The sequence below is a fragment of the Camelina sativa genome, chromosome 12 (genome assembly GCF_030686135.1).
Source record: "Camelina sativa cultivar CO46 ecotype springtype chromosome 12, ASM3068613v1".
NCBI lineage: Eukaryota > Viridiplantae > Streptophyta > Magnoliopsida > Brassicales > Brassicaceae > Camelina > Camelina sativa.
The window spans coordinates 10,426,930-10,446,042 of record NC_141891.1 but is presented as its reverse complement, the minus strand read 5'-3'; the positions used below and the strand labels follow the sequence as shown (position 1 = coordinate 10,446,042).

The 19,113-nt window shown below is 33.6% G+C and overlaps 1 protein-coding gene and 2 pseudogenes across 14 annotated transcripts; 1 reads left to right on the top strand and 2 right to left on the bottom strand.

Moving 5' to 3' along the window:
• Positions 1-575: 575 nt before the first annotated feature.
• Positions 576-1,895, top strand: LOC147930366 (putative F-box/kelch-repeat protein At4g22430 pseudogene; annotated as a pseudogene).
• A 759-nt stretch (positions 1,896-2,654) lies between these two features.
• On the bottom strand, positions 2,655-5,308 carry LOC104731264 (F-box protein CPR1). Of its 13 annotated transcripts, none has more exons than XM_087478977.1 (5): positions 3,842-5,308; positions 3,604-3,678; positions 3,326-3,367; positions 3,015-3,083; positions 2,655-2,861 (listed from the first exon to the last, which is right to left on the bottom strand). In XM_087478977.1, exons 1-2 carry the CDS (start codon positions 5,026-5,028, stop codon positions 3,639-3,641), a joined length of 1,227 nt encoding a protein of 408 aa, XP_087335103.1. In that variant the 5' UTR covers positions 5,029-5,308; the 3' UTR covers positions 2,655-2,861; positions 3,015-3,083; positions 3,326-3,367; positions 3,604-3,638. The 13 variants fall into 13 exon arrangements, with proteins under 13 accessions (XP_087335103.1, XP_087335108.1, XP_087335107.1 ...); XM_087478982.1 differs by having other exon boundaries at positions 3,299-3,372; positions 3,842-5,226; XM_087478981.1 differs by having other exon boundaries at positions 3,015-3,129; positions 3,326-3,372; positions 3,842-5,226.
• Positions 5,309-10,063: 4,755 nt separating this feature from the next.
• Positions 10,064-10,795, bottom strand: LOC104731263 (putative lipid-binding protein AIR1 pseudogene; annotated as a pseudogene). Its single transcript, XR_015574834.1, has one exon. The product of XR_015574834.1 is annotated as a putative lipid-binding protein AIR1 pseudogene (transcript).
• Between the last annotated feature and the right edge of the window lie 8,318 nt (positions 10,796-19,113).

Here is a 19,113-nt window from a genome sequence, read left to right as displayed (position 1 = left end):
CAAAATTTAACTGAACTTTTCTAAAAGCGCCTTTGGTTTTTGTTTTGTTTTTTTTTTCTTTAAATTTTGGTTCGAAAGGTATAATCAATGATTAAATTTATAATCGAGTGGTATTAAAACAACGTTAATTTAATATTATTTATAAATATATTTTAGTTGATACAGTAATAAAATATTTGATTTTAAAACTTACATTAAGATGTTTTGTTAAAATCAAATATAATTATTAGCTATTTCCCTTATATATATAGATTTCATATCTTCATTATTTTCATTCATAAAATTTCTATAAATAATTTTACTTATATTATTTAAAATGTAATTTGATATGTTCTAAAATTATTGATGAAAATTTAACCTAATTTTTTTAAAATAATTTACATTAAGTATATTAATTTTATATTGATTTTTTTTGGTAAATACTAATATACTATTCACCAAAAAAAGTAAACACTAAATATACTAATATTATGTTAATATATATATTACTAATTGAGGTGCTCTAACATCGTATATTCGTCTTCCTCCGGAACACAGTAATCTTAACCCTAATTTATCGACGTAAGCAGCTTCCAATGGAAACACCAAACAACATCACCACACATGTTTCAGGGACGACATATCTCTCAGAGGAGATATTGACGAAGATACTAACGAGATTACCATTGAGAAGCATCTCCAGATTTAAATCTGTGTGCAAAACATGGAAATCGGAATTCGAATCGGTGTATTTCCGCCGTCTCTTTGTGTCTCTGCACGGAAACACCTCTTCCACTTGGTCACTACTGCTTCCACAAAGAGAACTCATAGACTTCCATGGATGCCAAACCTGGGGTCTTCCAAAATCGTTAGGTTCGTATATTAAAAATATCGAAATAAATGATAAATTCGGTTATGACGCTTCTTCCAATGGATTGGTTTGGATGGATGGATATAATGGTGTTTCCTATGTGGGTAATCCGGTATTGCAACAGTGGGTTGAAGTCCCGTACCCTCCATATCCAAGATCTTTGCCGGTTGGTTTAGTGACCCGCGTGGACGAGGACGGTGTTGTGTTGAGCTTCAAAGTGCTTACAGTGGCTGCATTGGAGCCGAGTCCAGACAAATCCTCGACTTGTTTGTGCTTTTGTGTGTATTCGTCTGAAACTGGCATTTGGACTTGCAAGCGGCTTCATTGCCCTCATTACCTCAACAACTTCTCTCTTCCTATGACACTGAATGAGATGCTTTATTTATCTCCATCAGTTGATTATGATGCTGATCTAGCTCTACCCGGAGCACTTATAGCTTATGATGTCTATGGTGAATCAGATCTGTGTCGGGTTATACCTCTCCCCGATCATAATGTGAATCACAACTCCGACTTCAAAAGAGCCTACACTACATCCACCGGATTTGTCATGTATATCAAAACATTCGATCACAATATTTTGAAGATTTGGAGGTTATTGAACAGTGATGATGATGATTCAGGCTGGCAACTTGAGTGGAAACTCCCCCTCCCGTTTATTCGGCCCGATGATGATATTAGCTATTATGCACCATTGGCAATGCATCCGTTTGATCTCAATATTATCTATATATGGAGTCAACAAAACCGTTATTTGGTGTCATGTAACTTGCAGACATTAAACTACAAAATCTTGAGAGATGACGACCAATCAATCGATGATCTTCAAAATTGCTTCGTCAACCAGTCTGTCTGTGAGGAAGAGATGGATGGTATTTTTGGACCATATTCACATCAGGAGTATGTAGTTCCTATCATTAGTTTCCATTCCTTGCTCCCACGGTGGATCGAAACGATGCCTTGTCCTCCCCAAGTTGAGATTATTGATACAACTTCACTCTTGTCTAACATTTATTCAAAGACGAAGAAGAATAGAGGCAAATAGGGAGCTATGCTTTTGGAATCAATGATTTCTCTATGGTTTAAAGCCTTAAAAGGTGTTTTATAAGCTCATTGGATTTAATAATTTACTAAGATTTAACCCATGGTTTACCACGAGACCGTTATTTTATATATATAATTTTTTTGTCTAATTGAGTGAAATTTTTATGATTTTAATGTTAATGTTACAATATTATATATATTTTGTACTTTTTAAAAATAATGAATAGTATTTGTTGTTGAATTTATGTAGGTTAAAACTGAGAGAACTATAATTATTTGAATATTTAAGGCAATAGGATATTTAATATTTAATGGTTACATATGATTTTGTTTTATTGCAGAAAAATCTTACCCCAAAAAGTTATTTTTAACTAAAATATTTAAATCTTTTAATTTAAAAGGAAATAAAAATTGATTGTTGAGATATTTTAGGAATAATCAGTTATTGCAATTTTGGTGTACATCAAATAAGGTTTATTGTCAAAATTTATCAAAGTTTTTTTTATTTTGTCAAAATTTCAAAGGATTAAATATGTAAATAAGAATAATTTAAAGAGTACAACACCAAATGTAATTAAAAAATGTTAATATAGATGTGTAAAGAACTTGGCTTGAGATCAATTTGATTGAGGTACTATTAATTCTCATGAGGGGAAAAAAAAAAAAAGTAATTACCATAAGAAAGACATCCAAGTACATAAAGACAAAAAAACATATATTGCAAGGAAAAGAAAAAAATATATAGTGAAAGACACATCCATAGTCCAATTTGTTTCTTCTTTATGTATACGCGTTGTTTAACTGCAAACTGATAAGCCAAATTACAAGGAAGGTTTGAGAAAGAACACCATACAGTATTACAAAAAGAGAAACAAAGGCAACTTCTCTAACAGAGAAGAATATGAATTTGAACATGTGAAGTAGACAACTGATCTTGTTCTTGTTTCATATTGACCTTGTTATTCTCCTGCAAAACAAAATACAAAATTAATGTCATCATCGCTGGGTACTCTCTGTGATAGAAAAAAACTCTAAGCAAAACATAAGATGGATATATACATAATAGAAAACAGAGGATAATTTTTGCTTGACATAGATCGGTTAAATAGTTGGATTTTACCAATTGAATGTGCCTCGAGTGGATATTTTCGTTTGCATTTGCCTCCATTCTCTACCCAGTGGTCTTCCTCTAACACACAGTCACACATCAATGCCGATACATATAAATGAGGAAACTAACATTTGAGAGAATAGTTTACATATAAGATTATCTTCAATCAATTACACATACTACACATCTTCTCTTATGACATAAGCATACATTGGTTAAGTGAATTAGTACTAAGACCTCCTATGGAATTTGATGAAGTTTCTTTTTAGCCATTTCTAATAACAATTACGTACATAGGTTAAGTGAGTTAGTAGTAAGACCTCTTATGGGATTTGATTAAGTTGCTTCCTTTCCCCCTTCGCCTGCACTTGAGAATCAAAGCCAGATCAAAATTCCCATCTACATGATTTTCCGGTAAAATTTTAAACTTCAAAACACTTGTGAATTGTTACAGTCAGATTTGAGCCAAGCTTAAATAGCTGTAAACGTTAACCTAGGATGGAGTGACTCAACTACCACCTGCTAAGACTTCCAATAATATGCATCTGATACCAACTTGAGGGAAAAAAAACTCATCATTAGATATCATAACACTTACATTTTGGGTTTGGTTTCTCTGTTCCTCTGCTCTGCTCATAACACTAGCTTGAATCCCTTGGATAGAAAATCATCCCTGAGATGTAACATAACATAACATAACATGTTTAAGCATCTTAATATGTTTCACCATTTGCAATCCTAAGATATCAAAGAATAAGACTTGGATTTTGCCTTACTAATCTTATCAATACATCAAATGATTAAGCACTGATGACTAAAAATATAAAGCATACAACCTCTTGTTTCTCTCCTCTTGCATAATCTTATCTTCTCGAGCTCTACGTTCTTTCCTGCGCATAACTTCAACAGGATCTCCTTTACACCCCAAAACAAGACTACTCACAAGGAGTTCCGCGCTATACAAACTATCACAATCCTTTATCCTAAGCGTTCTACACCTCTTACTCGCTAAATCAAACCACATAAGCTTCGCATTGTTTATCTCCAACAAAACCTTATCCCTCTCCTTGGAATAAAGCAGAGGTCTCATAAAATCAAACGACTCCACACTCTTCGGTTTCGGTACCCTAAACAGCTTACTCCAAGACTCTTCAACGCTATACTCCTTCATAACCCAAACATCAACATAGCTAAACTCATGGTTATTACACATCAAACAAAGACAACCATCCAACACACCAATATCAAGATTCTCATGAGCAAGACTCTCAGGGAAATCAAGAATCGCAAACTCATCAGAGTCAAGATCAAATCTAATAATAGTATTAAACGAGATAAGTCCAGGTCTACGAGGCATAACCCAATGAAGACTATTGCTAGCTAAAACACCGTAGCCACGACGGTACAACAGATGGTAATAGAAGTAGAACAGTAACTGAACCGCAGGAATCACTTTTTGAACTCTCTTCCATGAGTTCTTCTTCAAGCTAAAGACTTTAATCTCATAAGGGAATCCAAAAACCAACTCATCAGCTTTACCACCTTTACACTGAACCATCCTCACAACTTTGTAATCTTCGTTAACAGAGTCATAACCTAATCCGTAAAACACGTAACCCCGAGTAGTCGAACCGTCCGGGAAATCAACCGGTTCAGCTGGTAACCGGTGGATTTGCCGGGTGGATGGATTAAAAACCGCTAAATCAGTCGGTGAATTAGATAAACCGATCAAACCGTTGCAAAAACCGAAAACTTCGGTTAAACCACCGGTTTTTAAAGGATGCTCGACGTCGGAGACTTTATTCGGTGCGTCGAGGTCTACGGTTCGGAGAAGACGAGGTCCACGTAGTAAGATCATGATGTGATCTCCGGATCGGAGTGTGTGATTGAGATGAGATGAGATGAAATCTTGACTGTCGATTAAGGAGAGGCATGGTTTTGAGAGGACGCGACATCGGACTAGCGTTGTTGCTGGTAGACGGAGGAAGATGTCGGTGATGATATCCATAGGAATATTCGCCATATTTTATTTTATTTTTTGCGGAGGTCACAGATAAGATTTGCCAAAATCTGGGAAATTCAGATTTTTATCTTCTCGAGAAAGTTAAAGGAAAAAAAAAAAAAAAAAGTGTACTTGAGTGCTTTATAGTGAGTGGATTTGACAGAGATGTTCAATGAAGATAATGTGAAAATATCAGGAACTGAAGATACGACTTGTTGTAGATTTGTAGCAAGTACAATTTGTATGTAGTACTAGTAAGTACAGTCTGAGAAAAGTCAAAAACATTGCTATGTGTTAAAACAACATGTCGCAGTGAGATTGGTTCCACATCTACTTCTAGTAATTATAGTTTTGTGACTGTTATTAGTTGTTAGTTTACATGTTTCAGTGAGAAATGCATCTTCAAATCGAAATTGCCGATGGGCTTGTTGACATGTTTCTTATGGTTTAGAGTTTTAGTCTTTTAGATACTTTTTGTTCTTTGGATGGATCTTGTGAGGCCCAAAATATGAAGAATGTAAATTTACTAGAACGAGGGTTAATTACTAATAGTCCGGTCCTTAGAAAATGGAATATGATGGTAGAATTCTAATAATTTGGTTCATTGAATTGAATGATAAAATTTAGGATTCTTTATATTGGAAGTGAAATGATATATAAAATAATCTATACTAATTTCCTAAGCTATCCACTTAGGATTTAAAACAACTAATAGTGATAAAATATGTCACTAATTAACATTTTCTAAAATCTCCAGAATTTTATATATTAAGAATTATTTTAAACAGCATATTATGATTTGATATGTCATTCATTAACATTTTTAAAATTTTCAAAATTTTTTAGAAAAAGGAAAATTTTAAATTTATGAAAATTAAAGAACTATACACAATATCCCACATCAGCTATAATTTTTTTAGACAGTGGTTCAGAACCAGTATAAATAAGATTAATATGCTTCCAACAACGAATAAACAGGAAAACTTGATTTATCAGGCTTCCAAGTTTAAAAGTTTTATTTGGTTTGATATGGTTTTTTATTTGATCAAATTAAAACTTTAAAAAGTTTCAAAAAAATATTATAATATTTAAACATTTTAAAAGATTAAATATTATAAATATTGAAACTTTTAAAAGTTATTAGCTTTTAAAATTTTTTAAATATTATAAGTTTTAAATTTTAAAAGTTTAAAATATTATACATATTGAAACTTTTTAAAAGGTTCAAATTTTATATTTCGAAACCTTTTAAAAGTTTAAAATATTATAAATATTGATGTAAAACATAAATTACCTTATTTATCTACATTTGTGCTTTTTATTTCTTATGAGCTGTAAAACATATTTTTGTGTATGATTTTATAGATGAGTTGAAATTCTTTCATTAATTTTTTTTTATTTTTGGGTCTAAGGAAGAAGGATTGACATCGCAAGACCTTAATTTGATGTTTGAGTCAAATTTTGAGGTTTAAAAAAGAAAGATGGACGACAAACACACATGTTTTATTAGCTATACATAGGCATGACCAGGGTTACGATTGTCACGGTTACGGTTTATTAACCTTCGGTTATGGTTAGAAATTTTTAAACCTTAACCAGAACCGTTTAATAAACGGTTAAACAGTTACGTTTAAATACGGTTACGGTTCAAGCGGTTACTGTTATATAAGGTTACGATTATCTGATAATATGATATGGTTGATATTATTTGATGATATAATATAATTGATATTATTTATTTATAATTAATATGTTCTTATAGTGTACTCATATTTCTATATATCATATGATTCATATTAAATAAATAATTATTAGTATATTTTATTATGTTTTTAAAATATTATAAACCAAAATAAGGATTTTGGTTTGAGAAGTTTCTAAACGCGTGGATCTAAAACCAAATAAGTATATAGATAAAATTATCAATAATTGGGTGCATGTGTTGACTATATGTTGGTCTTCATGAATTTTACAAATTTTATAGGAAAATAAATGATTTTGTTCTTGGAGTTTGATGGGTTAACAAGTTGTGTGGTAGTCTTAAAAAAAGGTTTTTCAGTGGAAGAATGTGAAGAAGTTGACGAAGAAGAAGAAGAAAAATAGTATAACGAAGAACCAAATGGTAAAAGTAACGATGGCAATTACCACAAAATTTGACAATGAAAATGACAAGAAATAATATGAAGAATAAGAAAACATTGAATAAAAAACACGAAAACATAAGTGGTAGCGATCAATTAAATATGAAAACGAGTTAAATTCATGATTATAAAATTGTTTCGTTTTTCTGGTGGTCAAAGAAATGGTTTAGGATATGTGAGGTCATCAGTTTGATTTGACTCGCCTGGACGTCGAGTTAAATTCATGATTTTTTTTATCAGATTTGATTTTATAACATAACTGATTTTTATATTTTAAAAGATTGTGTATCTGAAATTTTTTTTTCTTTAGTACTATTTTTTTTTATGAGATAATATGTTATTACTGTCATCAATCATATATAATTTTTATCAAAATATATCAAATAAATCCACGCGTAGCGTGGGTTCAAAACCTAGTGTATGTAAAGATTATTGTTAATTAATTTTGTATTAACAATGAATTCATTATTTAAAATTTTTAAAAAAAAAATTCGGAGATTAGCATTTTTTTTTCAGAACCTGATTGTGAGTCCACCAACTATTAATTCACTTAGCGGCGTTAGTGCACACTGTAATGTTTCACAAAATCTAATGTATAGATTATTAAATATTTCTATGTTTCTTCAGAGTTTAGCTACTCTTTTATATACTTCTGGAATCTTTTAAGCTGAAAATGCCAAATTGAGGTCACGGGAAAGCCCATGCATATATAATTTACGTGATAAAGGAACAAGATCAGATCGAATATTGGTATTGCCATGTGAATGATTAACACCGATATAGAGATGACTTGGTCCTTTTATCACGTAAAATATATACATATATATCACATTCAAATCTATATAAACCTCAATATCTTATTTACTGTAACTGGATTTATAATAATTCGGGTTAAACTTATAAAGATAAGATTATACATGCCAAAGATGGTTCACGGGCAGTGTTCTAGTGGCTATAGGTGAGATCTGGAAAATCGAATTATATTTTCTACACGTGATTATGATTTGAATTAGTGGACGAAAACACCATCCTTTGCTGACACGTAACCAGGCCCGGCTCATGGGAGTGGCGAGAGGGGTAAAGGTCAAGGGACCAACCCAAAATTTAGAAAATTTCCTTCTAACCAAGGAGACCAAAAAAAAAAAAAAAATTATAGTGTAAAAAGGGTCCAAATTTTTTGGTTCACCTAGGATCCAAAAAAATATTGAGACGGGACTGCACGTGACAGACACTGGTCAATGATGGTCGGAATCATAACAAACAGTGTGCCAAGGAGTCAAGGACTATGATAAAGATGCAGTACTGACTATACGAAATATGTTCGCCAAGAAGAAATTATTAAAACGCTCTAATGACATAACACAGCAAGATATATGTATTTATTCATGCAATGTGCACTGTATACTGGAAATTAATGTATATATGATGTGCAGTTACTTCAAAATGTATAATGTTCGTATGACTGAGAGAGACTAACCACTTATTTTCGTTTTAATATCCTTGGAGTTGGAGCAAAACTAAAACCAAAACCAAAACCAATAGCATCGTCTACGTCATCGTAAACGATGAGTCATCTACACATTTTATTTTTGGAATTATTTATGAATTCACTCTAGTACAATTGTGGCGGCCGTTTTTTGGAAGGGAATTTTGTCAAATATGCCACATTTTTATAAAAGTTTTGGGAAATGCCACATTTAATTCATTATTTTTAAAATGCCATATTTTTACTGTTCACATGTGATTAAAAGATAAAAATATCCTTGTATGAAAGAGAGTGATTGTCGTGGACGAAATCTGATAGACTAGTTATTAGAAGAAGTCATAGACTTATCCAAAAATTTCATTTCATAACTTGTCTACGAAAATTATATTAACGAAGTTGTTCATGAGTTCAAATTAGTTAATCATATTATTAAAGATAAGTTGACTATGAAAAATAATTAGACAAAAAAGGTTAAGTTGTCGAGATGGTGGATCAAAAGAAGATGTTGAGGATGATGAACCAAAAGACGATGATTGACCAAAAGAGGATGATGTGGATGAGGGTGAACCAAAAGATGATGTGGATTGGGTTTCTCGCTGACATTCTTCTCCATATCATCATGTCCATCATCCGCATCTTGTCTATCATCCACATCTTGTTCATCATTCGCATCTTGTCTATCATCTGCATATTGTCTATCATCTGCATCTTGTCTATCATCTGCATCTTGTCTATCATCCGTATCTTGTCCATCATCCGTATCTTGTCTATCAACAACATAGTGTTCATTGAAAGGCATTTATATCTTTTTAAGGGAAAGTTGTGGCATTGTGGAAAAGAAATGGAGAAAGTAATAGTTTGACTTTAAAAAGTTACTGTTCATGGGATTTTTGTTAATTAACTCTTTCTGAAAACTTCTTGGGACGATGGATGTCATGTCACACTTATAATGTTCTATATTCCATAACATTGTTGATCTTGGAGAAACCTCTTTCAAAATAACACCACAGACCACAACCTTCCAACTCCAAACTACTCCTATGAAACATTTATGTCATTTTAGTCCGGGAATGATCTAATGACATATATCCACTCTTTGCCCAAAAAAGTCAAGTTTCCTCGTTGCCCTACGTACGCTAGCTGATTTATATTCAAAAAGTTCGTATATGGATTTTCCAAGTTAAAGTTGCACCAACCAAATTCTTATTACGGAATGACTGTTCTGAATCTTCTTTCATCTCAATTAAATCCTGATCGTATACACGTGTGCAACAACAATACTCACGGGCCAATCATAATGAATTGTGATTATCTCTTTTTTTCCTTTTTTAATATGGGATGAATTTCTTATCTCTTGTGTATTTAACGCTACGATAATTATATTAAATTGATAATATAGATGCTGGAAAAAAATAATAAAACATGTTGATAAAAAGAAAAAAATCATTGATATTTTTATTCAAAAGGATCCAAATTACTCGCGATAAAAAAAAGTAAACAACATAACCTCATTGATGTTCTTCATGAGCTTCACCAATTCAAATAAACGAGCATAAAATATAACATAGCAATCAAAGATTCAAGATTTTCATGGTTCGTAACTTATATATTGACGTATTGATTTTAAGGGCATTGGAAGCCGCGTGGTGCCTTTCTGCTGCAAACATTGAGAAGCAAGCTGAGGTTGATGGGAAGGTTAAGGTTGATACCGAGAACACTAGCCTTTAGGGCAGTGCAAAGACAAACCGCAGCTTCAAGATCGACCAAACCCTGGATAAGGCTGCAACATGGAGTCACAGGAGGAGTTCCGAGAGTAACATCGTTCAACAAGTTGAGTGCGTTAACACAAACACCGAGCTTTAATGCATCTTTAGGGCAAGTCCCGGTACTGGTTGGTGCGGTTGGTGGGCTAGGTTTATGTTTGTTGTGTTTGCGCGGTGGAGGAGGACAATCAGTACTGCGAGTGGCTGTAGTGAGAGTGAACAAAAGGATGTTGAAGAGAAGGAAAAGCGCAAGAGAGTTCTTAGGAGCCATTGGTTGTTGAAGGAAAGACAAACAAAGCCCTAAAGAAACTCTTTCAAGTTGAGAAGGATGTAGAGAGTTGTGGTGGAGAAAAGTAAAGAGTGTTAAGTGTGTATTTATAGGGGAAGTGGGTAGCTTGAGTAGAGAATTAAATGACATATATCATAAGCTAAATGAGTTGATTAATAAATAATAATAGTGCGTGGTTTTTAAAATATTTACTTGGAGTTGGACCGACCACGTTCTAGCCCTAGGGAATTTAGCTGGCGATAGGCATATTTTTGGAACTAAGTACAAAGTTGCTATACTCAAATGGAATTTTTTTATTCATTATATTAAATATGGTTTTTATATACATCTTCTTTATTTATATAAATTATCTAAAATCACATAATTATAAAAATGATATATTCAATCTTTTTTAAAAAAAATTACATAATTTTTACTTCTATATTTTAGTATTTACATAGACTTTCCGTGAAATGTACGAATGTAATAAATTATTAACAATAGGGAGATGGATCGAGGACGTAACGTGATTGTGAATGTTCTCTTCGTGTGCTCTTCATCTAATGGTCTACTTTAAGCTGGAAGGTGATAAAAACGAACAATTTGATAAACGAGTCTACTTCGTGATTGATTGTTTTGTAGAAGTCGCGTTGTCCGATGACACAAAGGAAGAATTTTTGAAACGTTACGATATCATTTTCATTGGTATTTTATTACATTACTGGAACCAACAAATAATAGACAATATTACACGGTTATCTTGTATACTGTGTCGTGGTGCAAGGCCATTATGGGCAGCTAAAGCCTTGTGGAATTCTGCGACCACAAATCATAACATCATATATGATAACTAGATTAGGACCTGCCCGATGTGGCGGGTTTAGAGTTTTTAAATAAAATTAAATTTAACAAAATATAAAATAAACATTTTTAGTTAACTAAAACTATTTATAAAAGTAAATAAATACACCGAGATGTTCAATATGATATTTGGTGTAAAAGGTGTGACTCTGCAGTTGAGACTATTAATCACGTTTTCCTTGAATGTCCCCGCTCGTGTGAAGTTTGGGATTTATCTCCGACTCCGGTCTCGTCAGAGGGTTTTTCATTAGAGTCGGTGTACTCGAATTTGCATTTTGTTTTTGGATGAGTGCCTCTCAACAGTGTGATCCTGATTTACTTCTTCAATTACCATGGATTTTATGGGCAATCTGGAATGCCATAAATAAAAAAGTTTTTCAAGGTTTTTTCAGATATCCAGGTTTCTTCATCTGGTTGTTAGATTGATAGTTCTTGTAAAGCAACCAATGTGCATTCAAGATTGGGCTGGTGGTGTTGCGTTGGTGAGGAGTGAACCTTGTTGTTGGGGGCCAAGTGTCTAAGACGGAGCCCCTCTCCCTTATAGTCGGAGTTAGAAGCGTTGTTGTGGACCATGGAGCAGATACATGCTGCAGAGATCACTTATCAACATTTCAAGACTGATTGTACTGAGTTACTCACTATGGTGCAGTCTCCTGAAGATTGGTTGTCCTTCTCCAACCTGCTCGATGAGTTTAACTCGCTGGAGTCATTCCCACTATTCTCCATCTCTTGGATCCCGCGTGCGTCAAATACTAAGGTAGATTGTCTTTACTGTGCTTTGGGTTCTCTTATCTCTGAAGTTTCTTTTGTAAACCCCTTTCTCTCGAGCTTGGACAACTAACCGAAGAATTTCTTTTTAATTTATTGTTTGGTTAAAAAAAAAAGTAAATAGATACACTTTTAGTTAAAGAAAATAGTTGTAGATGTGTTCAAAGTTATTAAAATAAAATTAAATTTAACAAAAATATATATTTAATTCTTTTCGTAAGTAAAGACAATATATAAAAGTAAAGAGATAAACTTTTAGTTATAGAAAATAGTTGTTTTTTTTGCTATAATACACTAATATATATCTATTTACAAATCTACTATTTACATTACCACTAAAAGGTGTATTTGTACACACAAAGTGTCTTTATGAACACATTAAATAACATATTATATATCTCTTCACTTTAACAGTTTTATAGTTACAAAAACGCATACGTTAATCTTACATACTCATATCTTATATATTACAATAGCAGTCTTTCTGAATAAATTATTTGATTGGTGAAAAAATATGAGATGATCTATTTTTATTTTAGTTTTTTTACTTCAACAATCTTTTTTTTATGTAAAGGTTAGTATTTACATTTTTTAGAAACAGTAATTAATTGTATAATTTTCACAATCATTTTTTTTTCTTATATAAAAAGTAATCTTTTTTCTTGTAAATTTAGCAACTTAAAACTAAAATAAGTAAGAAATATTATAATTTTGAATTTTATGTATATATAATTTCCTTATAATGATCTTTTCTAAATTTTGAAGCTGTGTAAATTTTATAATTTTCTTATAATTTCTTTGTAATATTTTGAAAACTGTTAAAAATAAAACTTTTGTTTTACATTTAGAAGTTTACAAAGGTTTTTTTTCTTTAAAAGATTTTAAATAAAATTAGGTTTTCTTTTCTCTATTTTACTTTTATATAAAATTTTTTTATGGTAGGTTTTGAATTTTTACATTTTTATAAATTTATAATTGACATGTATCAATATTTGAATGATGCAATTGACACATGTCACAATCTTGTTAATGAGTAACTTTGATATTAAGCTTTATATAATAAAATTTAATTAATTTTAGTTAGACGTTAGACAACTCTTGATCACATTATCAATTAAACATGCAACCAAATTAAAGGTTCACCGAAACACTACAATATTAAGTTTATTACAAACTACAAGAGTTGATCTGGTCCGCAAACTCTGCCATGTGATCCGCTTAATTTATTTGAGTATTAAAATCTGGTTTACAAATTTCATGTGCACACTTGCTACACACTAAAGGTTAATTCTTAAACTTATCTAAAACGGATTAAGATAGATTGTCTTTGTGATTTTAAAGTGTCTACTCTTACTCTTAATCATAAAACATAAACTAAAGATCAGTAAAATTATACAAGAACATGCAGTTGCGACTAGCAATGAAGATGATGAACTAAAAGAAACAAAAATGATCAACTAACCAAGTAAAGAAAAAGCTTGCTAACTGAGATATTGAAGCATTGCAAACTTTTTCTTTCTTTATTTTTTTTTTTGTCAACACAAGCATTTTAAATAAGATCGACAATCTTATATGAAGTTGAAGCCAATAGTCTGATCTGTGGAATCTTCAAAATAGATAGGGGACGAATTTTTTTTTTTTTTAGTATTCCCGTTTGATTTACGTTTTCATGCTGAAACAATGATTTGAAAATAGCTAGTTTCTATTACAAATTTCTTTACTTATTAAAATCACAAAATCTAAACAAAAAACTTACGTAAACTATTTATATATAAAAAATCTTAAAAGTGTAACTCTAGAATAAAACATTTTGCTTGTGTTTTTATTACATATGATATTTTCATTCTGTTACAGTTGTGAAGTTCAATAAAAAAGACAATTTAAAAGAAACACAAAATTTATTGATGTTTTATTACATTATATATTATTGGTAGAAAGTAAATAAGTCACAAGACTTTAGTTGTGGTTTAAGTGTTAAGTTTGTTTTCGTGAATTTAGGTTATAACAAGGGCCGGGAGACGAGGAAATTAGTTATGGGCAGGTGAAGCCTCTCGGAATCCTGCGGCCACAAGCCCTACAGAGGATAATGATATTGGGAGAAAGAGTGGAACGTCGTGCTCTCACCAAATCACATAGGCAAGCAGCTGCTTGAGCATCGGATAGATCGCGAATGAGGGTACAACATGGCTTTGCCAATCGAAAATCTAGGAAGTTACCAAAAAATTTTAGGATATTGGAACATGACCTTATTTGATTGGCATTCCTGGGACATATGCCACGTGGGGGAATTGGTGGTGGTATTTGAGACCGGGGCGGTGGTGGGGAGCTTGAAGGAGGAGGGGGTAGTGAGTTGTTTGGTGGAAACGTTGGTGAAGGTAGCGTTGGTGTACCTAGAGGAGCCATCGGTGGTGAGTTTGGTGGAAGTGTAGGTGGAGTCTGTGATGGTGTGTCTGGAGGAGTTTCTGGTGGTGTGTTTGGAGGAGTTTGTTGGGGTGTGTTTGGAGGAAGCGTTGGTAGGATCTCTGGCGGTGGGGTCTCGGGTGGTGGAATCTCTGGAGGTGGAGTTTCGAGTGATGGGTCTATAATTTCAGGTAGTGGAGTCTCTGATGGAGGATTTTGTTGGGGTGTGTTTGGAGGAAGCGTTGGTAGGATCTCTGGTGGTGGAGTCTTGGGTGGTGGAATCTCCGGAGGTGGAGTTTCGAGTGATGGGTCTATAATCTCAGGTGGTGGAGTCTCTGGTGGTGGGGTCTCGGGTGATGGAGTCTTTGGGTCTATAAGCTCCGGTGGTGGAGTATTAGATGGTGGAAACACGGGGACTAATATATCTGGTGGAAACACGGGAACTATAATATCCGGTGGTGGTATTTCGGGGTCTAGAATTTCTGGTGGTGAAGTCTCAAATGGTGGAATCTCAGGATCTATAATATTTGGTGGTGGAGTCTCGGAGGGTGGAATCTCAGGATCTATTATAATCTCTGGTGGTGGAGTCTCAGGTTGTGTAATCTCGGGTGGTGGACTCTCGGATGGTGAAATCTCTGGATCTATTATAATCTCTGGAGGCGGAATCTCAGGGTCTATAATATCCGGTGGTGGGGTCTCGGATGGTGAAATCTCAGGTGGTGGTGTCTCAGATGATGGAACCTCAGATGGTGGTGTCTCAGATGGTGGAACCTCGGGGTTTACTATAATTTCTGGTGGTGGAATCTCAGGGTTTATAATATTAGGTGGTGGAGTCTTAGGTGGCGAAATCTCTGGTGACGGAATCTCGGCTGCTGGATTTTCGGATGATGAAATCTCAGGATCTACTATAATCTCCGTTGGTGGAATCTCAGGGTCTATAATATCTGGTGGTGGAGTCTCAGGTGATGAAATCTCGGGTAATGGTGTCTCAAATGGTGGAATCTCAGGGTCTACTATAATCTCTGGTGGTGGAATCTCAAGATCTGTAATATTAGGTGGTGGAGTCTCAGGGGATGAAATCTCGGGTGGCGGAATACCGGGTGCTGGATTTTCCAATGGTGGAATCTCATGATCCACTATAATCTCCGGTGGTGGAGTCTCATTTGGTGAAATCTCGGGTGGCGAATTAGTCTTAGGTGGTGATGTGTCTGGTGGCAAAATCGACGGTGGGGTGTCCTGTGGAGGGGATGGTAGTGGACAAATACAAGGTGGACATGACATTGGTGGTGGTGGAGGCGGACGGTGAGGGGGTGGTGGCGGGCGACGAGGGCGTGAAGGTTGACCGCGAGGGGGTGGAGGCGGGCTGAGACGAGAAGGAGGTGGGCCGCGACGGGACGGGCTCTGAGCGTCAACTTGGCTGAGCAAGAGAATGCTGAGTATTGCAAGGACGACTGCTAAGGTTTTCGGTGAACCATGTGGGGCCATTTTGTCCTTAGGCAATCTTTGTCCTCACGAATGGAGAAATGTACGGAATTGGTGAACTGAGGTGTAGTGAGGTTGTGAGTATTTATAGCCGCTTTTGGAGCTTCAATAGATAGCCGTTCTGTCACTTGGTCAATTGCCAAACCCCCTTCTTCTAGTTTAGGTCATAGGTGGCTTTACTTCACGTATTTGTTTGACAATAAATCGTTCACTAGCCTTACGCTGGCAGTAATCAGTTTTTCAAAATGCGGAATAATCTGTCAGGCACTAACGGTCTTATTAGATGAAGATTACTCGTAACACATTACGTTGCTTATAGACTGTGATATAAGATAATGGTTTCGAGTTAGAAATACCACTCTCATGAACCTACTTGTTTTGGATTGATTTCTTTGCTGTTCTTTTAATGTTGCTCTATTCAATATATTGTTCGTTTTGGTCCAATGATTTATCCAAGTGGATTTGTAGAAAATATTTACCGAAGTTATGACGTTTTTCCTGTTGAATGTGCTTGAAGTTTTATGCTTCTAATTAATTTATATTCATCCATATTGCAAAAGCTATATATAATACTTTTAAGAGTACTATATCTATTTTTTAAAATGGGCAATAAATACAGATTTGTAACGATCAATTCTGTCTCAAAATTGTGTCCGGTTGAGTAATTTGCATGTTAGTTTTGCTGCTTGGTAAATTAGTGGGCATGCTTCATGAAGTCCATCTTCCAGAATTTTCTTCAAATTAATTAGTTTTTAGGGTTAGGATTGTGGGCATTTTAAGTTAGGACTTCATGAAGCATGCCAAGTCTAAATAGTTAGGCTAAACATAAATGTGACCATTTATTTAATTTGTTTTATTTGTTAAGTGCAAGCACGTAAATTGGATTAATTAGTCTGATTCTGGTGAAACCCCACATAATTTTCAGTCCGATCCAGTCTGGTTTTATTTTTCCATACTTAATTTTTAAAGTTCGGCTTGGCTTGAACATGGTTGTAGCTTGTAGGATCAGCATGGGGTTTTTTTTTTTTTTTTCGGACGTTTCATTAAAACAATATAACCAACGTTCATACTTGATATAAAAGCGTTAATGCATTTCTGGATCTTTATCCTGATTTGGAATATAATGCTCTATATTTATCTTATTTATGTTTTAGTTGTTGCCAATCATATAAATTTTATTTTGTTTTTTGTTTATTTAGTTTTATATTCTATCGTTGTTAATTATAAGTTTGATTCGAAAGGAGTTGTTGTTGTTGGTCTAAGATTTAGTTTAAATATCGGAGTGGAAACTTTAATTTCCACCTGTTTAAAAAAAACAAAATGTATAAGCTGATATAGAGAGTATTTGATTATGTGATAATTTGGTTTTGAGAAGCATTTGATTATTATATGTTGCCTATCATTCATTCATTTAAAAAATTTTATGTAAAATTTTCTTTTGGGCTTGCGTTCTGCTGAGGAAGAGAATGTTGAGTGCAAGGAAGAGAACTAGGGTTTTTGTTGAACCATGCGGTGCCATTTATTCAACATATACAGTTCTCACAAAGGGCCAATTATTCGGAAACTGGTGAATACAAATGAAGTGAGGTTGAGTATATTTGTATGATGTATCCCCTTTGGAGCTTCACTACAAAATGATCCCCACTTGTACCATTGCTAATTAAAGCTCTTTCTAGTTAAATTAGGGCTTAGCTAGAATTCAGTTCAAATTTGTTAATTATCGTTAAATCGTTTTTATCCAAAAAAAATAAACAATTAATTTATCAAGTGTCCGAAATACCTACTTCATCAAAATGACAACATCAACATCCCCTTAAAATATATTAAAAGTCCATAATTTGAATTTCAGTTTTCAAATTTTATTTGAAACTTATGAACGTAACCCAATTGATAATTAATATATAATATTTTTATAGTTACTTCTTAGCATGATAAATAAAGGAGAATGGCTCGGCTGGATAGTATAAAAAAGCCGTGCCTGAAGGTTCACAAGCGGCTGAATCTTTATTAGAAGGTAAGACGTATACGTAAGCGTTTCTCGTTTCCATTTTCTAATTTTATTTAGTTTAGAAAAAAAGAACAAATAATTATTTAGTTAAAAAAAAAACAGAAAGAACTAATTAGCATTTTTTTAAAAACCAATTGACATTTAGTTAAGATGTGAAATACATCCAAAAAAAAAGAAGGAAGAATACATGCACACGTAAAAAAATAGCCTGAAGTCGTTGCTTGAATAAATGGGTTTGGCATGTTCCATAAATTCCCTATCCATGCATGCTCGTCTTCATGGCCGATTGGGACTCTCTAAAGGTAATTTGGCAGCCGCGAGTCTATATGGTTAATTAGGCTATATATATATATATATATATACTAGTGTTATATAATTAATTATGGCATATATGTGATCTACTCCCTTCACCTTTTGTACACACTATGTCGTTAAAATATATTCCACACATGTTTAAACTGTTTTAGCAATCGGACCTTGCTACAAATAAGAAAAAAAGGACAAAGATGACATTTAGCCATACACTACATAGAAAATATATAGAGATCATTATCTTCTTTATCTTGGACCACATGCATTTACTTTCTGAACTGTAATGTGAAATGCTTGTTTCATTATTGTTTTGGAAAATAAAACCAAAGACCATGAATATGATGCCTAAAGCTTTTAAGCAAGTGGCTGCTGCTGGTGTTGAGCATGTAAGATTGACTCTAACCTTCCACAGTGGAAATAAATGGGCTAGTGGACACTGGACCCCGAAAAGACTAAACGAAAACCATATGCTCTTTATGAATGAATTCAGAGTATGGAATCACATACTTCTCACTATCACTCATTACAAGACAATGACGAGTATAGCTCATATAAAATATGTAAAACCTCAACTTCTACAGTATGGCAAATTGAAAATTTGTCATAAATGATGATTA

Bases quoted from the DNA above. Each gene is read 5' to 3' on its own strand.
- LOC104731264 (XM_087478977.1), bottom strand. From the start codon at position 5,028: ATGGCGAATATTCCTATGGATATCATCACCGACATCTTCCTCCGTCTA. The intron at 3,679-3,841 runs GTTGTATGCTTT...GTTACATCTCAG, and splicing joins CAAGAGGAGAGAAACAAGAG to GGATGATTTTCTATCCAAGG.